The sequence below is a fragment of the Saimiri boliviensis genome, chromosome 1, assembly GCF_048565385.1.
Source record: "Saimiri boliviensis isolate mSaiBol1 chromosome 1, mSaiBol1.pri, whole genome shotgun sequence".
In the NCBI taxonomy this organism is placed as follows: Eukaryota; Metazoa; Chordata; class Mammalia; order Primates; family Cebidae; genus Saimiri; species Saimiri boliviensis.
The window spans coordinates 36491476-36513305 of record NC_133449.1 but is presented as its reverse complement, the minus strand read 5'-3'; the positions used below and the strand labels follow the sequence as shown (position 1 = coordinate 36513305).

Genomic DNA, 21830 nt, shown 5'->3' with positions numbered 1-21830 from the left:
AACATACTATGTTGCATACACAGATCCTGAATTTGTGGTCGGTGGAAACAAGATGTATTTGTTTTCCCTTAGTTTGGGGATATTGCTTTTGTCCCCTTCTTTTTTTTTTTTTTTTTACATATATTCTCTTTGAAGTTATCATAAAGTAATTAGCTTCTTTTTGAAGTTAATTTAATTCCCCTTATTTTTTCCCTGCCTCTCCAGTCTGCTCTGCTTCTATTTCTTTGGTATATTATAGAAATAAGTCTAGTTATTTTAGAGTTGTTTTAACATGCAAGATTTAATTCTTACTTTTATTCATGTATTTCTCTAATTTCCTGTTGTAGTGATATCATGTGAAGGAAAATACTGGGGCTCTGGAATGAAACAGAAGTTCAACACTTGCTACTGTGTTTCTAACCTGAAAATTACCTTCCAAAACTCAGTTTTCTTATCTTTAAAATGAGGCTAAGTACCTATCTTTGAGGTTGTAAGGAATAAAAGAGACAGAGTATGTGTTTTTAACACAATATGTAGTAAATACTTAATTTTTTTTTTTCTTTTTTCTTTTCTTTTTTTTCTTCTCCATAAGAAGAGACGGAGTTTCGCTCTTCTTACCCTGGCTGGAGTGCAATGGCGCGATCTCGGCTCGCTGCAACCTCCGCCTCCTGGGTTTAGGCAATTCTCCTGCCTCAGCCTCCTGAGTAGCAGGGATTACAGGCACACGCCACCATGTCCAGCTAATTTTTTGTATTTTTAGTATAGACGGGGTTTCACTATGTTGACTGGGATGGTCTCGATCTCTTGACCTCGTGATCCACCCGCCTCGGCCTCCCAAAGTGCTGGGATTACAGGCTTGAGCCACCGCGCCAGGCTTTTTTTTTTTTTTTTTTTTTTTTTTTTTTTTTTTTTTTTTTTTTTTTTTTTTTTTTTTTTTGATACGGAGTCTCACTCTGTCGCCAGGCTGGAGTGTAGTGGCGCAATCTCGGCTCACTGCAACCTCCGCCTCCTGGGTTCAAGCAATTCTCCTGCCTCAGCTTCCCATATAGCTGGGACTACAGTTGCATACCACCATGCCCAGCTAATTTTTTTGTATTTTTAGTAGAGATGGGTTTCACCATGTTAGCCAGGATGGTCTTGATCTTCTGACCTTTTGATCTGCCTGCCTTGGCCTCCCAAAGTGCTGGGATTATAGGCTTGAGCCACAGTGCCTGGCCAGTAAATACTTAATTTCAAATGTCACCAAATAAATTTTACCAGTCCCTTTTGTATTTCCACTTAAATAAGATCCTATACAGATCAGCAGTTTTTTAGAGTTTGATCAAGGGCTGAGGAAAGTATGTACTTTTTTTGTACTGTTAACATAGAACCATAGTGTAGTTTGGAGATTGTGCAGTCCAGACTTACCATAGGGAAAGTTCTTTTTACCACCTTCTAGAAAGGACTCTGCTTTTACCTAATGATGAATTTAAGCTTTAAAATGTTTAAGAGGTATTCTTTCAAACAATGTCATTAAAAGAATACTTGAGGTTTTTAAATGTAATAGCTAATGAAGGAAACAGGTTTGGATTGAGATTGTTATATATCTGCTCTTTACCAAATTGGCTTTTCTACCATCATTCCTCAGTATTTTGTTCTAGTTCTTTTTTTAAAAAAAAAAATTTATTTATTCTTTTCTTTTTTTTTTTTTTGAGACAGTCTCCCTCTGTTGCCCAGGCTTGTGTGTGGTGGCATGATCACGGCTCACTGCAGCCTTGACTTCCTGGGCTCAGGTGATCCTCCTACCTCAACCTTCCTAATAGCTGGGACGACAGCCGCATGCCACTGTGTCTGGATAATTTTTTTTTTTTTTTTTTTTTTTAAGAGACAGGGTTTACTCCCTGTTGCCCAGGCTGGTGTCAAACTCCTGGGTTCTAGAGATCCACTTGTCTTGACCTCCCAAATTGCTGGTATTATAGGTGTGAACCACCATGCCCAGCCATTATTTATTTTTAATTCTTATGGGTACATAGTAGGTATATATATTTATGGGCTACATGAGATATTTTGATACAGGCATGCAATGTGTAAAAATCACATCGTGGAAAATGGGCTATCCCTCCTCTGAAGCATTTATCCTTTGTATTACAAATAATCCAGTTATATTTCTAGTTATTTTTAAATGTTCAATTATTATTATTATTATTATGACTTGTTATAGTTCTGATATGCTACTTTATAATACTTTTATTTGGCTTTCATTTTGTGACTTGATTGGGTAAGTCTTTGTTCTGGAGAAAAGTTCTCAGTCTAAAGGTAGGGAAATGTATTTATTTTAGTTCTGCTACTCAGGGAAATCCGGTAGCAATAATTTTTCTTAGAGTTTTGTTACAGAAATTACAGTTAAAAAACAGAACTCGCATTATCCTAACACATACCTTACAGTTGCAGTTACATATTCTTAATCTTATAAATGTTTGTTGGACGTTATTAATGAATTGAGATGCCCTCTAATACATAAAACAAGTCAGTTTTATTATCACTTAACGTTTTCCAGATGAAGGTAATGAAACAGAAGTGCAGCCACAACAAAACAGCCAGTTAATGTGGAAACAAGGTCGACAACTACTCAGACAGTAAGTGTCCCAAAGTCGAACTTAAAAATGGTTGAAGACAAGAAACATTTTTACAAAGTTATTTTTACTGTGTATTTTCAAGTCAGATGAATATTTTATCTCTTATTATTATTAGATGGATGCTGTGAAAAACCTTAATTGAATTACTGTTCCTTTTTCATATTAAATACTTTTTCTGTGTGGTGGAATTTATATAGTTAAAAGAATTCTATACCTTTAAAGTTATTCTTTTCATTGCATCTTTTATGTATGAATATAAACATTTTAATATATATGCAGTTGGTGTTTACATGCAATTTTGTTATGTTTTAAAACTTTTAAATAATTGGAGAACTTTTCGAATTCTCCAAATTTGCAAATACTGCCTAACATATACTTTATTGATTGATTGATTGCTTACTTGATTGAGACTGAGTCTCACTCTGTTGCCCAGGTTGGAGTGTGGTTTCATGATCTTGGCTCACTGCAACCTCTGCCTCCGGGGCTTAAGTGATTCTCCTGCCTTAGCCTCCCAAGTAGCTGGGACCACAACTGTGTGCCACTATGCCTGGCTAATTTTTTTGTATTTTTGTAGAGATGGTGTTTTGCTATGTTGGCTAGGCTGTTCTGGAACTCTTAACCTCAAGTGATCTGCCTGCCTTGGCCACCCAAAGTGCTGGGATTATAGGTGTGAGCCACCACACCTGGTCAACTTTCTTCCATAAAATATTAATGTATTTGCGACAACAAAGAGTAAACAAAGATGGATTGAGGTTCTGATATCAAGAGGTAGACTAGATTCACTGACTCAGTGCCTAGTTCTTGAATACACCTTTGAAATGCCTCAGTAAAAGGAAATTTGCTACCTGTTGTTTGAAGGTTGATTATAAGTTGTTTAAACCCAAGGTTTCCAAAGTAGATGTGTAGCAGCTATTCCTTTCGACTATGGAAAGAGAATCTTAAAATGTCTTCACATATCTATTTTTTAACATAGACAGAAGAAAATTAGATATTTTCTGATATTTAATAAGTGGATTTTTACTAATGCCCACACTTTGATCTTAAATATGACTTAAAAATTTTTCCTTTTTAAAATAAGTGTGTTCTTAGAATGCTAATTTTTTTTAACAAGAAATGATTTCATAATGAGCTATACAAGAAATATTTTCAGAAACTTTAAAGGACCCATAATTCTTCAGAGTAAAGGTGTCATTTTATCAATGAATGAGGAAGTAACTATTTAGTAAAACCAGCTTATCTATGGCAAGAGCAGTTTTGAAACAGAGATTTGTAATGTGATTTTGTTGCCAAAGTGAGGTATGTCTCAAATATTATTTGTTAAAAATGGAAAAATATAACATCTTTGAAGCAGTTTTCAAGAAGAACTTTAGGGAATTAGGGTATTTATTAATCTAAATTTTAATAGAGACCTCTCTATAAATATTGGATGGGATTGAAAAATGAGCATCTTGATTTGATAAGATACACTTAATTCCCTTTGATCAAGTATATTTTTGAGATAGATCTTTCAACTGTGATAACCAAGACCAAATCTTGCAGTAAACTTAAACTACTTATCTCATCAACTTTTGTTTTCTTCTTTCATCCAGTAGACTCAGTGCCTGCTTATAAGTTTATGTCTAATGCTTGTCTATCATGTTTACTAATGGCATTTACCATTTTCATGGTCCTGCCACTGCCACTTTGGCCTTTTTTGGTCGACTTTCATATTAATATGTATTGAGTGCTTTTTACATGCCAAGTACAATATTAGGTATGTCTGTTTTAGGGGATAGAAGACTGAGGTTCAGGAGAATTAAAGTTATGCAAGTAAGTGGCAGAAATAGTACCCAGACCTAGCTCTCAGTACAAAGCCTTTGCAGTTTTTTCTGTGCCACTGCCTTTCAGTAACATACACACACCCCCTACATGCCACAATTTAATTGCAGTCTATTTTTATTTTAAAGTTGTCTCAGGATAGAAGCTTCCATTCTATAGAGATGACTCGAGAAATACTTCCTTCTTGTGTGTAATGAAGGAGACCGTATATGCTAGGAACATTCTGTCTAGATCACAAACAATTGATACATGACAAATGTGGAAAAAAAAACTACTGAAATAACTATTATAAAATACTAATTTGGTAGAGTCTGGGAGTGAGCTAGCTCCAATCTAGCCTAAAGGAAAGAATGTGCTATTAGACATATTAAAGACCAGCTTCTTCTTATGGTAAATGTAATGAATGGTGTATTGTATAGTTCTCTCATTTTTCTCAGTGACTGTAGAGGCTGGTACTGCAAGAGACAGCTCCATCTGCAGCTGTATTTATTAAGTCTTACTAGCATAGTACTGTACTGTTAAGTCTTATGCAGTCAATGAGTTTAAATAAATGCTTTTATTTACATATTAAATTATAGAATACTGATTCCAGTATGACTGAACTATAAGGATCCTCTTCACACAGGTATCTACAGGAGGTGGGTTATACAGATACTATTCTAGATGTGAAATCTAAACGAGTGAGAGCTTTGTTGGGCTTTTCAAGTGATGTCACTGACAGAGAAGATGACAAAAATCAGGACTCAGTTGTAAATGGCACAGAGGCTGAAGTTAAAGAGACAGCAATGATTGGGTAAGTATTTTGTCTGGGAAGTGTTTTAGCTATAATTAGTTATTATTAAATATTTTTGGTTTTATGGGCATTATTTGTACTTTCAGGTAGTGTCATAGAAATAATTTAATAAAAAATCTAAAATTTTGTTTGGTTAGAAGGTAACACATAAGGATTGGAGTTATCATTTATGACTATTTTAATTCAAGAATACTATTATTTATGATATTTGCTTCAAATTTATGTATTTAATACAGATTTTAGTATATTGTCCTAATCAACAAATGTTTCAGAAAACATTTTGTTTGGAAATTCAGTACAATCTATAAGAACAAAATTTCATGATTGGTGATCCAGAAATCACAAAAGTACATCAAATTATTTAGAAGTAACCCTGCTTTTTAGCCACTTTTGTTTATCTCATAATGCTGTAATTTATCTTTCCTTTGATATAAAATATATATTATAAGTGACAGCGTAAGTGTGAAAAATTCATTAGCTCTCTGAAATATTTTGTTTTCCATTTTGGATTATGTATCATACAATCATATATAATTCTACTTAAAATAAGCATAAACAGTTCAATAAAGAGATTTTTCTTTATTGGAAAAAAGCTTCCATGATTGTTAATTGAATAAAAAGTCAAAAATTATGTGAATGTCTTAAGTATGATTTTTATTTTGACACTTGTTTAGGAAGGAAGAATGGTTTTAATTGAGCTCTATAAATTTTCTAGTGAGAAGATAGTTCCTGTTATTTGGAATATAAACTAAAATTATGGGATTAGGTAAAGGTTCACTGTGGAACTTTTATAAACAAAGGTCTGTGGAGCCTTCTAAAATATATTCGTTAATAACTAAGAATACATTTCCAACTTTGTAGGCTTCATTTAAAAATACATTAACTTGTATTTGTAAATGTAAGGCATGGTATTTCTCTGTATAGACGTAGACCGTGTGGACATTATCTATTTTTATGTTATGAGTCAACATAAGTCATCAAGTTAACTTAGATAGTATAATTTTTTTTTTTTTTTTTTTTGAGACGTTTTGCTTTGTTGCCAAGCTGGAGTGCAGTGATGCCATCTTGGCTTACTGCAACCTCTGCCCCCCGGGTTCAAGTGATTCTTCTGCCTTCAGGCTCCCGAGTAGCTGGGACTACAGGCATGTACCACTATGCCCAGCTAATTTTTTGCGTTTTTAGTAGAGACAGGTTTTCACCATGTTGACCAGGATGGTCTTGATCTCTTGACCTTGTGATCTGCCCATCTCAGCCTCCCAAAGTGTTGGGATTAGAGGCGTGAGCCACCATGCCTGGCTGATAGTATAAATGTTTTTAAGAGCTATAATGCATACTTTAATAACCTTCAGTAAAGACTTTCAGGGAAGACCACTCGTGTGTGTTTTGGCCTTGATCTGTCCTTTAAGAATGACCAGGATATTGTTGCTAATCTGTCAGATTTCAGTAGGGATAAAGGGTTAGAAGAGGGTGATACCAAACACAAAGCTCTAAGCAGATTTGAAATTTAAGATCTGTTTTGAAAATTTTGTCCATAGTAGTGTATGTGTGTGTGTGTGTGTGTGTGTGTGTGTGTATGTGTATGTGTATATATATATATATACACACACATACACATAAATTTTTTTTTTTCCCCTTCAGGAAAATGCTCTCTGTCTAAAAGATTACCTAATGAACTGGAGAGAAATCTTTTTGTTCTGGCCATTGGAACCTTTACTAAATTTATTCTGAGGGAACTAAATTCAAGTCATGTATTTGAAAATTCAGTTATTTCTAAAAGATTAATGACTTTATTAATCAACAGGGTCAAGTCTTAAAATAATGTTAATTTGACTAGTGTATTGCTGTTAGTAACTTTATGTACACATTTTCTCTTTTACTTTAGTTCTTGAGCAGAAATACAAGATTGCATCAGAGCAAAATAACATATTTGTTATTTTCTTAGTTGTGGAAACTTACGTAAGAGGTCAAAGAGAGTTGCAGAGAGGATAAGAGTAGGGAAAAATGGAGGTAGAGATAACAAATATATTTTTTAAAAAAGAAATAAATTAAGGTTGGTGTAAGGATCAAAATAATACTGAATCAGGAAGGGGAGTTCTTTACATTAGATTACCACTAATCTTAAGTAAATATGAGTGGCCAGGCATGGTAGCTCACACCTATAATCCCAGCACTTTGGGAGGCTGAGGCTGAGTTTCTCCTCTTTCACTTGGGCTCAGGAGTTTGAGACCAGCTTAGGCAACATAGTAGAATCCCATCTCTGTTGAAAATACAAAAATTAGCCGAGTGTGGTAGCTCCCGCCTGTAATCCTAGCTACTTGGGAGGCTGAAGCTGAAGAATTGCATGAACCTGGGAGGCAGAGGTTGGAGTGAATTGGATCATGCTACTGCACTCCAGCCTGGGCAACAGAGTGAGACATTGTCTCCAGGTAGGTAGGTAGATAGGTAGATAGGTAGATAGATAGATAGTATTACAAAGTACTTAAAAGAGTATCTACAGCCTGTATTGCTTTTTAAATTTATCTGTGAGAATGTAATTGATAAGAATCAATGTAGATTAATGTGATTTGGGATTTATAGTTACCATATAAATAGAAGTTAATGCAACATATCATGGGTTAATTTTTATATTAAAGTTAAAAAGATTAACTAAGCAGGATATACATGTTTTACACCAGAAAATCTGAGTTAACAGATTCTGCCTCCGTGCTGGATAATTTCAAATTCCTTGAAAGTGCAGCTGCAGATTTCAGTGATGAAGATGAAGATGATGACGATGGAAGAGAGAAAAGCGTCATTGATACGTCAACAGTGAGTTAGATAACTCATACAATATAAATATTTTTAGGGACTATAATACATACTACGTAATGCATGAAAGAATTCATGTTCTTTAATATTAACCTCTAGCTTTTTCTTTTTCATGAATTTGGGGTGAGTTTTTAATATTGATTTCAAACTAAGAATATTTTTTGTATAGTAGCTTTCTCTTGAAATTCCTCACTGTTTGATTTTTTTGTTCATTCATTGAACAGGACAGTTTTCTATGGGGCAGATGAATATAGTAAATACTGTATGTTATAACGATGCAGGGTTATTGGTTGCCATAAGAACATAGAACTGACAGACATATTATGGTGCCTGATGGTGACTAGCATCAGCTCTAATATATGCAGTTTTTGTCTCGTCAGGATTGTTTTGGTAGACAAATTCTGCAAACTTTCAGAACTCTTCCATGAGATTTCTTCATAATTGTGTAGGGTTCCTCTCAAGTTTTGTTCAGAAGTTTATAAGCTTATTGACTTTCCCATGGCAGTTTCTTGGAATGAGAGATGTCTCTTACTGGCCACTTCTTCTTTCTCTTCCCTTCTTCATTTTCTTCTCTTCTTCCGTCTTCCCCTTTTCGTGTATTCACTTTTCTCCCCTTCTCCCTTCTCTCACCTATTCCTTCTTTCTCCTACTCCTTTTTCTTCTTTTTTAAGTAAGAGATGAGGACATGTTTTGCTTTGTCTAGGAAAATGTTTACATTTCTCCTCTTTCACATTTATTTGTGAATAGAGAGGAAAGTAAAGTAATGTAAAGCAGATTGGACCTCTTAGCTAAAAGACTTGGGTTAAGCTCCAGTTCTGCCACTATTTGTGTTCCTTAATGCTTCAGGCTTAGTCTTTTCATTTGTAAAATGTGGATTATAATAAATAACCATCTTAACCATGGAGGATTTTGTGAGTAATAAAGAGACACTATGTGGAAAATGATCTATTTAACTTACAAAGTGCTTTTAAAGTATAACCTCTCTGTTTTTTATGCCTTCTGCTTCTTGGGCTCCATCAGAGACTTTCAAATTATTACTGCCAGATTATTGTTTTCCCTGACCACTATTCAGTAGTACTTTGCTAATACAGCACTGCCATGGAAATTATTTGAACTTCAAGTAGTAACTTACAATTTTTCTTATCCAAGCAGGTAGTAATAGCATGTGTCTTAATTTACTGTTGTAAAAGGCAAAGCCTAAACTTCTGTGACACTTTTTCTGTGCCCTAATTGTCTGGAAGTTGTGTAGCCCCTTGTTATTTCTATGGGATGATTGCATTGAGATATTATTTTTCCATCAAAATACTTTATTCATAGCTCAGTATTAAATAATGCCTTGAATCATGATGCTATATGTTTCTGTAAGTTAGTGATATCAATTTACATATTTTAAAATTTCATAAATATTAAAACTATTACATATGCTCTTATTAGAAATTCCTAACCCACAGACATAATAAATACACTTTCTTCTAATTAGTACAAATCATAGCTGGGTACAGTGGCTTGTACCTGTAATCCCAGCTACTCAGGAGGCTGAAGTGGGAGGATCACTTAAGGCCAGGAGTTTGCGACCAGCCTAGGCAACATAGCAAGACTCCATCTCCAAAAAAAAATTTTTTTTTAATTAGCCTTGTGCAATAGCACACACCTGTAGTTCCAGCTACCCAAGAGGCTGAGGAAGGAGGATCGCTTGAGACCAGGAAATTTGATGTTGCAGTGAGCCATGATCATGCTACTGCACTGAAAAACTTTTTCAGTTTTTTAGAAAAAAATATTTCTAAGCAAATTAATCACTGGTTTTAACAGTTTTGCTTATTTTTACATTATATTACATTAATTTTCTAGCTACAGTCAAATAGCTACATGCCAAAAGGACTTTAAAAATCTAATTCTGTTTAGCAGTGAATAAGCATAACAGAAAATTTATTGCATTCTATAGGGAAAGCTAAATAGACTCAACTAAGAAAATAGAGAAACATAAAGCCCTTAGTAACTGCTGTTGTATTTAGGCTGTTATACAGGAGTATCTTCAAAGCCTCATATCCTCTGCTTTTTACTTTGCCATTTTTGGAGTTTGGGTTACATGCTGGATTATTTTCCTCCTCTAAATTGTCTTCTTTTTCTTCATCATCTGCCTCTTCACTGTTTTGTTGTTTTTTTTTTTTTTTGAGACAGAGCAGAGTTTTGCTCTTGTTGCCCAGGCTGGAGTACAGTGGCACGATCTCGGCTCACAGCAACCTCAGCCTCCTGAGTAGCCAGGATTATAGTCATGTGCCACCATGCCCAGCTAATTTTTTTGTATATTTAGTAGAGATAGGGTTTCATCATGTTGGCCAGGCTAGTCTCGAACTCCTCACCTCAAGTGATCCACCCGCCTTGGCCTCCCAAGGTACAGGGATTACCAGCGTGAGCCATTGTGCCCAGCCCTTATTTTTCTTTACCGTCATTATTATCAGCATTCTTGTTATCGCTAGCTAAGTATAATAACAACCTTGAGATTATATGTGCATGTAAGAAGCGATCAGTTTCAAACTGTGTGAAGGCTAACTTCTGCAGCAGCATCTAGTCTCCACATTCAGAAACTTCAGGTGGAAAAAGAATGGAAATAAGAGCTATTAACTATTTTTTTAGCCACAGTATAAATAATCTCATGTTCCTTTGTGTCATGGCCCTACTGATGGTTTTTGAAGTGACAGTTTATTTATTTATTTTTTCTGATCTGCTTAGGCAGCCTGTGTAGCCCATAACTTAATTTCGTTTTGTCTTAATTTCTTCAGTTGATTCATAAGCTCATTGAAGGTAGGAGTGGAGTGGAACCTTCTATGTCAGGAAGAAAAGCAATATATGCTTGTTATTACAAACTCTACCCCTTCCTGTTCTAATCCTGTTCTCCATTGGTACACACAATTAATATTTCTTCTATACCTAAATATTAAAAGCAAAGGACTTTCAGTTTATTTAAAGTGGGATACTTGGTAAATAGTAATCTGCAATGACAGTAATAAATATGCCATTTATTCTTTGTATGATTATACTGAGGTGATGAGACTAGAAATGTTTTCCCCAGGAGTTGCTTTTGTGACATTAAATACCACATTTAATGTTGAGAATACATTCAGACTTGCAGTTTGAGGTTCCATGTACTTCTTACAGATTTTCCCTGCTCTTTTTGTCAGGCAGCGAGAACAAGGACTTACAAAGATGTTGGTGATATTCCCTCTGAATTACAGCCGGCATCTCATCAGGGTCCAGAAGAGGGAGGGATTAAGCCTTTAGGGTAAAACAAGGTAGATTAGGCAATATATTTATATGTGGAACTATGAGAATTGGGGTGTCCTGTTGGCATAACTCTTCAGAGACACCTTTCTGCCTTAGTATGGCTGCGTAGGGAAAATTAGTACAGATTATTCGAATATGATTTGTATTTATAAAAATACACATTCAAGAATGGGTTTTCGGTTCTCAGTCTGCCACACTGATCTTGCTTTTTTTGTCGAATAGATTTGCTAGATGTTAAATTGGGAGGTGCTGTAAGCATAGAAGTATTTCTTGATTTTACGAAAATCTCCCAAATAGCTAAACAAATTATTCTAGCATAATTAAGTAATCCTTTGATTTCTTCTATCCAGGTTTTGTATGTACCAGGACGGTTAAGGCCAGATAGGTTTCATCTATGATGGCACCTTTGTTCCATTGGTAGTGGCTTCTTGGAGTGCTGTGCTGAGAAGGTTTCTGAGGCTGTATCTTGTCTTTGATGAAGAGTGCTGTGATTGATAAATGATACCAGTTGTCAGCATGGGAACAAGGCCATACAAGTCACGTGTTTGTCATCTCTTGGGTTCTGCTTCTGAACTCTTTATTCTGTCTGTCTAGTCTATCCCATTGGTCTGTCTGTAAAACTTTGATAATTTTAAGCCACTCCTAATAGCCCAGGGATAACATTTGATCATATCGTGCTATTTCTGTTTTGCATGAAGTGAAGAGGCTGAAATCTAGAGAAACTGAGATAATGAAATTTTATTCGAAGAAATGCAAACCAAAGCATCCTAATTTCTTTAGGCCCATGTTGGTAAAGGTGACCTAGAAGGAGATAATTTATAAAGAGCCTAGGCGTGTAGATCTCAAAAATTGTCTCTGCATGTATGAAGCTTAAGTTTTAATACTGCAACTGGATTTGTGATTCCAGAGTTATTTCTAAAGATATAAAAATGAACCGTAGCTGCCTTTACCAATTTGTTAGATTCAGTCTGAAAGATCAGTGTTTTAAGAAAAAAAATTAAATGTATGGAGAGCTTCTAGAGAAAACTGATGCAAGGTTAGGACAGTAGAAATAATTATGGAAACCTAACAGAGTACCTTGTAAATTATCTATGTTGTTTCAATACATGTCTTATATTACCACATGTGGTTCTATTAGTTGACTTAAACAAGCCATCATATTGTTGAACAAAGTTTAAATTACTGCTTTAAAATTTATAATGTCTTTAAAAACAATGTGATTTTCACTAAGGTAATAGTTATTTAACGCAACAAAGGTACATATTCTGAAGAAAATAATTGAATTTTCTTATTCAGCGGTAGAGGGAAACTATCTCCTTTATTTAATATAGCATGTTTTCTCATTAGATTGTTAGGAAAAAAACATTACCTGACAGCAGTGAAGATCGAGATACAAAAGAAGCTCTAAAGGAGTTTGACTTCTTGGTTACATCAGAGGAAGGAGACAATGAATCTAGAAGTGCAGGCGATGGAACAGACTGGGGTAAGGAAGCATACTGGATCCAACTAGAGATGTTAAATAAATAAAACAATTAGCGTTTTACCAGGAGGGCAACATCTTAAAGGACTATACTGTTGAAATATTGACCATTTTGTGAACTTACTACTGCTGGCACCTTTTAACCAGGGTATATGTGTGTGTATGTTTAAGAAAGGTTGTGTAACTACCTCATTTAAAAAGGAAAAAAAAGCAATACAGTATGAGTTACTTTATAGAATATTCTGTTTTCTGCCTAGACAGTAGAACTTTCAAATTCAAAGCATTTGAATTACTATATGGAATATTCTCTGTTTTCTGCCTAGACAGAACTTTCAAATCTAGATTTTTGTGGAAATTGATTATGAGACTTTAATTAGAGGATTTTGTAGATCTCATTTCTGACATTTTTATATGTAAAAAGAAGTATAAGTTAGAAAATTGTAGTCAGTTATTCATTCTAGTTTAAGATTTGACAGTTTGTACAAGACAGAATTTTTCTTCTCAGAATGTTCTAAAAAATGGAATATTTTAAACATATAAGAATTAAAACAAGTATTTTGGGGAAACTTCCACAGCATAGATCATTCTAGTATGGAGACATTATTGTTATCAAGTTATTAAACACAACAAAGGTACACTTTTTGTTTTTGAGACAGAGTCTAGCTCTGTCACCCAGGCTGGAATGCAGTGGCGCAATCTCGGCTCACTGCAACCTCCACCTCCCAAGTCCAAGCAGTTCTCCCATGTCAGCCTCCCGGTAGCTGAGATTACAGGCACCCACAACCATGCCTGGATAATGTTTGTATTTTTAGTAGAGACGGGGTTTTGCCATGTTGGCCAGGCTAGTCTTGAGCTCCTGACCTCAGGTGACCTGCCTGCCTCAGCCTCTCAAAGTGCTAGGATTGCAGGCCTGAGCCCCTGTGTCTGGCCCAAAGGTACAACTTTCTGAAGAAAATAGTTGAATTGACTTAAGGTAGGATTGTGATACATTATTCAAAACAAAAGTGATTAATTCCATCAGGTCTATATATTTGTGTAAGTGTGGATGAGAGAGTGAGCGAGAGAGATTGAAAATGAAAGAAATTTTCTCTTGAGATTGAAGGATTTCAATGACTTAATTACTTTACACTCTGTGTACTGCATTTTCCTTGGAGCTTTTCTATTTTTTGGGGAGTGGGGGTCGGGGTGGGGACAGAGTCTCACTCTGATGCCCAGACTGGAGTGTAGTGGCTTGAACTCACTACAGCCTCAACTTGCTGGGCTCAAGTGATCACAGGTGTGCACCACCATGCCTGGCAACTTTTTCTGGGTTTTAGTAGAGGCAAGGTCTTGCCATGTCACCTAGGCTGGTCTCAAAATGGCTTTAAGTGATCCTCCTGCCTTGGTCTCCCAATGTGCTGGGATTATAGATGTGAGCCACCACTCCCAACCTCCTTGGAGCTTTTCTTTGGGGTCAACTTAAATATGTTGAACTTTAAACTCTGTATGTTTTATTCATTTAAAAAATTAAGTTGGCTGGGTGGCTCAGACCTGTGATCTCAGGACTTTGGGAGTCCAAGGTGGGAGGATTGCTTGAGCCAAGGAGTTCGAGACCAGCCTGGGCAACATGGCAAAATCCTATCTCTACAAAAAAATACAAAAATTAACTGGGTGTGGTGGTGTGTGCCTATAGTCCCAGCTACTTGGGAGGCCAAGGTGCGAGGATCACTTCAGCTTGGGGAGGTTGAAGTGAGCCTTGATAAGCCATGAGAGTGAGACCCTGTCTCAAAAAAAAAAAAGCAAAAAAAGCAAAAAAAAGCATAGTTATTTTCAAACTCGTAATTATAGTTCTGCTGATGACCTAATATAACTTCCTATTTTCAAGGTTTTCTTTCAACCCTAAAGCAAAATTATGAGGATATTTGGTGGCTCACATCTATATGCCATTAATTTGGCAAATTATATGTCAGTACAAATTAATGGCATATAGATGTGATTGTATATAAGACTTAGTTAAAACATACTAAAGTATTAATGAGAAGATATTTGGATTTTTTTTGTTTTTTTGAAATGGAGTCTTGCCCTATTGCCCAGGCTGGAATATAGTGGTGTGATTTCGGTTCACTGCAACCTCCACCTCCTGGGTTCAAGCAATTCTCATGCCTCAGCCTCCTGAGTAGCTGGGACTACAAGGTGTGCGCCACCACGCCTAGCTGATTTTTGTATTTTAGTGGAGACGGAGTTTCACTAAATTGGCCAGGCTGGTCCCAAACTCCTGACCAACATCAGGTGATCTGCCTGCCTCAGCTTCCCAAAGTGCTAGGATTACAAGCGTGAGCCACCACGCCCAGCCTTGTTTACTTTTTTAAAGTTAATGTTCTATGTTACGTTCTTCCCAGGAGAGGATAGGGATCTGTTAGTTTAGGTCCAATCTTTTCATGATATTTGAACTTGAATTCTCCATATGAATTTTAAAATCATTTCTTCATGTTCCGTGAATTACTGAAGATTTGATTTTAGTTTCACATATATGTAAATAATTTGCAGCTCACTGATACCTTTTCAATAGACTGTTCTCCTCAATAAAAAAGATATATATCCCAAATTATACAGATTTCCATATTTATAAATAATATATATATTTTTTTCTTTTTCTTTTTCAACTTTTAGTTTTGGGAGTACTTTTGCAGGTTTGTTACTTGGGTGTATTGGGTGATGTTGAGGTTTAGGGTATGAAGGATCCCGTCACCCATGTACTGAGCACAGTACCCAACATTTGGTTTTTCAGCCTTTACTGCCCTCCCTGCCTCCCACCTCTAGTAGTCCCCAGTGTCTTTGTTGCCGTCTTTATGTCCATGAGTACCTAATGTTTAGCTCCCACTAATAAATGAAAACATTCAGTATTTGCTTTTATGTTTTGGTGTTAATTTACTTAGGATAAATATTGATTTCAGTACACCTTCAAGAACTAGAACACAGGCTATAAGACTGGAACCCAGGTATTACTTCTGTCCAAATGTTACTTAGTGTGTTTTGCTTAAAATGAAGTCCTTTTTTACGTTTTTAGTTATGCTCATTAGAAATACTAATTAAATCCCTTTTTTTTGGGTATATTTCTTCTCTGAAGGAAAAATAAAAGAATTCTAAAGCCAGAATGAAAAAAGTAAGATACCTTTTTCTTCTCTCTCTCATGTTGAAAATTTTGTTGAAATTTTTCCTCCTTCACAACTGCTTAGTCATTATATATAGTGACTGATAAGAAAACTCTCTTAGGTTAAGTTCAAGGAAAAGATTTGCTAATGTTTTTAAGAAACAAAAATAGATTTTTTTGTAACCTTGTTTTCATCTGAAACATTGTACAATAAAACTAATTTGTGATTGCCCCAAGGAAATGTTATTTCTCTCGCTTTGTCGCCAGGCTGGAGTGCAGGGCATGACCACGGCTTACTGCAACCTCCACCTCTCAGGTTTAAGCAATTCTCCTGCCTCAGCCTCCCCAGTAGCTGGGACTACAGGTGCCTGCCACCGCGCCTGGCTAATTTTTATATTTTTAGTAGAGACAGGGTTTCACCATGTTGGCCAGATGGTTGTGATCTCTTGACCACGTGAGCCACCGCACCTGGCCAAATCTTTTTTTTTTTTTTTTGAGACAGAGTCCTACTCTGTCGCCCAGGCTGGAGTGCAGTGGTGCAATTTTGGCTCACTGCAACCTCCGCCTCCTGTGTTGAAGCAATTCTCCTGCCTCAGCCTCCCAAGTAGCTGGGATTACAGGCACCTGGCACAACACCTGGCTAATTTTTGTATTTTAGAAGAGATGGGATTTCACCATGTTGGTCAGGCTGGTCTTGAACTCCTGACCTCAAATGATCCCCGCTCCTTAGCCTCCCAAAGCACTGAGATTACAGGCGTGAGCCGCCAGGCCTGGCCCATTAGTTGAACCTTTTAATGACTTTTCTTGTTGAGGTGTTAAGTTACTGTGGGTTGACCGTCTATCCCTGATGTGAAAAGATTGGAGAGTGCTGAACCAATATAATACAAATATTCCAAAATCCAAAATGGTTTGAAATCTGAAATACTTCTAGTCCCAGGCATTTCGGGTAAAGGATAGTCACCTGTAGTGTTATTTTGCTTTTATATTGGAGCTTCCTTTGAGAGGAAGAAACTGATTATACTTCTAAGTCCAGCTGACTTCTTGCCTTTTGGACTCAGTTGCAAATTACTTTCTAGGACAGTTGGTAGGTTTATTTGCCCCAGAATCATTAAAAAATAGTTTTCTGGGCCAGGTGCGGGGGCTCACTCACACCTGTAATTCCAGCACTCTGGGAGGCCGAGGTGGGCAGGAGTTTGAGACCAGTCTGGTCAACATGGCAAACCCCTGTCTTCAAAAATCAGCCAGGCATGATGGCAGGTGCCTGTAATCCCAGCTACTCTGGAGGCTGAGACAGGAGAATCGCTTGAACCCAGGAGGCAGAGGTTGCAGTGAGCTGAGATTATGCCACTGCACTCCAGCCTGGGTGACAGAGCAAGACTTCATCTCAAAAAAAAAAAAAGGCATTTTCTGGTGCAGCGATAATATTGACAATAGTATAACCATAGCACACAATAAATTTTTCAACCGCCTTTACTTTTCCTTAAATCATGTAAATTTGCCTTTAACTCCCTAAGATCTTATCTTCAGGGACTCTGTCATAGCACCAGTGCTACTTCTTTTCCTTTTTTTATGGTAAGTACTTGAAGAATTATCTAAGATAAGTAGTCATTGAAGAATACAATGACTATCTGGTGACTGGCTTTTCTTTCAAGAAAACAAGTCCAGAAACCAAGGGGGAAGTTAAAGTGAAACAGGCATCTATTCTGTCTTACTTCCTACTGAGCTTGTATATCAAGTTACTCATGTTAGGCAACAAGTCCACCAACATAGCTACATCTACTGTGCTGCACTTGGGTCTTTCTCTGAGGAATCACACATTTGCATAGATACAGTTGGTCCTTTTTATTGTGAATCATATTGCAAGGGCACTGGAGATTGGTTATTCTCCAAGGACAGCCGCACTGTTCCTTGTGTAACTTCCTTTACTTTAATGTATGAGTCATAGCTCTGTGTATTATATGATACATGTGTGTACATTTTACCTAGTTTATATGAATCACATGAGTGACACTCCTCACAACTGAGTTGTCTCATTCTTTAGTAGTATACTGTATAGTTCTGTTAATGAGTATGAGTAAATGTAATATTTCTATTTATTGGAGGTTTCTTTACAAGTAGTTTGACCTGTATGTTTTAGGATTTTATAATTCAGATTCAAAGGGTTCTCTTTTAACATATTAACAAAACTAGATTGCAAATCTTCTCTAATTGAGTGAACTTTAAGCCATTTTAAGGGTTCTCTTCATCTCTCTTATCTACTCCCCCCCTCCAAAAAAAAAAGGATAATATGCCTAGGTTCAGAATCTGGTTAGATTCTAGCAAACAAAAAGATTTTACCATACATCTTCCATGATTCCTATTGTTTTTATCAGTCTAATAAGATTATAAAGCTACATTTTAACTTCAGAAACCTGAAGACTTTCTGGGTACCCAAAAGCCATCCAGTTTAATTTATTATTAAGACCCGATTGATGAAAATTAACTTCTTTAATTGTTATGTCTTTCCGGGAAAATAAAGAATGTTTCTACTATTGATAGGTTATAGTTAAGTATCTAAAAATGTTGTTTAAAATTATTCCTTTTTTTTTTGAGATGGAGTCTTGCTCTATTGCCCAGGCTGGAGTGCAGTGATATGATCTTGGCTCACCACAGCCTCCGCCTCCCGTGTTCAAGTGATTCTCCTGCTTCAGCCTCCACAGTAGCTGGGATTACAGGCATGTGCCACCATGCCTGGCTGATTTTTTTTTTTTTTTTTTTTTTTTTTTTTCCCTGTAGAGACAGCGTTTCTCCATGTTGGTCAGGCTGGTCTCCAACTCCTGACCTCAGGTGAGCCACTGTGCCCAGCCTAAAATTATTCTTAATAGTATTATATTCAGAGGCCCAGTAAACAGTCTTCTAAACTTGATTGAAACTTAAGTTGTTAAAAACAGATTTCTGTTTGATATGATTCATTTTGATTTATTCCCATCATTCATTCAACAAATATTGATCAAGTGCTTTCTATTTGCTGGGTTTTCAAGGTGAAGATCCTTATTCTTCTGGTGCTTACATTCAGCTAAGAGAATATAGTATGTCAGAAGGTGATAAATGCTATGGAAAGTAGAAAAAGTATAGAGTAAGGGAGATGGGGAGAGCTGGGGTCAGTATGGGGTAGAGAGAATAGGTTACAATTTAAAATAGAGTGGTTAGCTGGGTGTGTGGCTCATGCCTGTAATCCCAGCACTTTGGGAGGCTGAGATGGAAGAATTGCTTGAGCCCAGAAGTTTGAGACCAGCCTGGGCAACATAGCGAGACCTCATCTTTATAAAAAAATTTTTAAACAATTAGCCAGGCATGGTGGTACATACCTGTAGTTCCAGCTACTTGGGGGCCTGAGATAGGAGGATTGCTTGAGCCCAAGAGATTAAAGCTGCAGTGAGTTGAGACTGTGGCAGTACACTCCAGCTGCTTTGATAGAATGAGGTTCTGCCTCAAAAATAAAATTAAAAATTAAAAACCCATAAAATATAGTGGCCATAGAAGGCCCCATTGAGAAGGTTACAACTGAGTAAAAGATGTGATGAAGGAATTGGCCATATGGTTTCCGGGGAAGAAGTGTTCAGGAAGAAGAAATCCAGAGCAAATGCCCTAAAATGGCATCCCTGGCATGCCTGAGAAATTTAAGTGAGCCAGGGTGGCTGGAGCAGAGTGATTCTAGGGAGAATGTAGTAAGAAATGACCAGACCATGTTGGGCCATGTAGACCAGTGGTGAGACGGGGAGCCATGGGAGGAATTTGAACAAGAAAGGTGACAATATCTTTTATTTTAAACCATCACTCTGGCTGCTGCATTGAGAATAGACTACATAGCGAACCAAGTGTTGATAAATAGGCTTAGGGGAGGGGGAACAATTATTGTAGTAATTCTAGCAAGAGATCATAGTGGTCAGAGAAATAGTATATGTGCTGAGAAGCCAGATTCTGAGTATTTGTGAAGGTAGAGGAAATAGTTTTTCCTGATATACTTAATGTGGGGTGAGAAAGAATGGGTTTTGCTCTGAGCAAGTACACGTATGGAGTTGTCATCAAATAAGGTGGGGAACTCTTTAGGTGGAACAGACTGGATTGGGAGAGAAGTTCGATGTTTGGTTTTGTGTATTTGGTTTGAGGTATCTGTTAGATTTTCTAATGGAAATGTAGAGTGAGCAGTTGGATATATCAGTCTTGGTTTCAAGCTAGCATTCTAAGTTAATATTTACATAGCATTATATAGTATTTAGATTGTTTTATAGCAATAAATGCATAACATTTTAAAATTTTTCTTCTCTTGAAATAGTGACAATTTATTATTGTATTTCTTTACCACTAGCAGCTCAAAATCTTAAAATTCCTGTTTTAAGAATTTATAAACTAACACATCATTTAAATTGTAAATTTTAAATGAAGATTGATTAACAAATGCTGTGTATTAAGCCTGTAAAATAAAAATTAGCATTTATTGATGAACATATGCTAAAAATATATAATTCTTTAAAAGATCATTGACGTTTGTTTTGTACAATTTCTAAATACTAATTTTCTCTCATTGCATAAATTAATACAAATTTTTTTGTGTGTGTTAGTCCTAGTGGAATTCTGAAAATGAGAAGTTTTTTGTTTGTTTGTTTGTTTTGAGACAGAGTTTCACTCTTGTTGCCCAGGCTGGAGTGCAGTGGTGCAATCTGGGCTCACTGCAACTTCCACCTCCCAGGTTCAGACAATTCTCCTGCCTCAGTCTCCCAAGTAGCTGGGATTACAGGCATGAGCTACCTACCGTGCCTGGCTAATTTTTTTTTTTTTTTTTTTTTTTTTTTTTTTTAGTAGAAATGGGGTTTTACCATGTTGGTCAGGCTGGTCTCGAACTCCTAACGTCATGTGACCCCCCTGCTTCAGCCTCCTAAAGTGCTGGGATTACAAGCGTGAGCCACTGCACCCGGCCAAGAAGTTCTTGATTGTAAAGTGTTTGGGCTTAATTTACTAAAAATCGCTAAAATCTTCCAGGTTTGTGTGTCTATGTGTATGTCTCTTTTAAGAGAAACTTTTTATTCTAAGAAATTGCACTGATCATTTCTTCTTAGTTATTATATTTTTTTAAGTGACTTATATATCCAATGAATAAACAATGACTTTTTTTAAGTTAGTGATACTATAAAGAAAATGGTTAATGTCATTCAGACATAGTGACTCAGAGTGTTCAATATTTTGTTGAATAAGGCTGTTTCATTTGTTTTACTCTGTTTAGAAAAGGAAGACCAGTGTCTCATGCCTGAAGCCTGGAATGTGGACCAGGGAGTAATTACCAAACTCAAGGAACAATACAAAAAGGAGAGAAAGGGGAAAAAGGGGGTGAAGAGTAAGTGGAAAACATTGTATCTGTAAATCACAAATCTTGCCTCTTTACATCCCCAGTTTTTTTTTTCAATGTTTTCCTAAAACTACTTACTCTTTCATTTCTGCTCCTGACCTCTTTCCTTTTCACCTGCTCTCAGGGGTTGAAATTAAATGATAGCTATTTGATGATGAACTTAAAACAACCCACATGTACTTACAGAATCATATATACTGTATCCCAATAATAAATCCAGAGCCTCATGAGAGCCTCATGTTGGCCTATGTATTCAAGCACAGTGATAATTTGTTTTTTTAAAAGTACCTGTGCTTAATTATAACAGTGATTTTGTTTTCAGTGACAATTTATAATTCATTTAGTGTGACCCCCTCTGGCAATCCACCAAAATGATTGCTTACAATTTTAGACATTGGTGACAGCAAGAAAGTTAGTTTCTACCCCTGAATATTCTATGTGTTCATAACCTGCATTTCATTTGCTCATACCACTATATGCTATACAGGGCGCAGAGTGAAACATATAACTTTAAAAAATATTTATTTTCTTTTTGAACATTT

General features: G+C 36.3%; 1 protein-coding gene across 2 annotated transcripts in view; it reads left to right on the top strand.

The window, feature by feature from the left end:
- STRN (striatin) overlaps positions 1-21830 on the top strand; it is a 128449-nt gene that overhangs the window by 59671 nt on the left and 46948 nt on the right. For both annotated transcript variants that reach the window (XM_039463754.2, XM_039463744.2), the window contains exons 4-8: positions 2516-2594; positions 5038-5205; positions 7881-8013; positions 12643-12778; positions 21166-21276. In XM_039463754.2, the coding sequence (XP_039319688.1) occupies positions 2516-2594; positions 5038-5205; positions 7881-8013; positions 12643-12778; positions 21166-21276 (627 nt within the window). The remainder of the gene's footprint in view (positions 1-2515; positions 2595-5037; positions 5206-7880; positions 8014-12642; positions 12779-21165; positions 21277-21830) is intronic.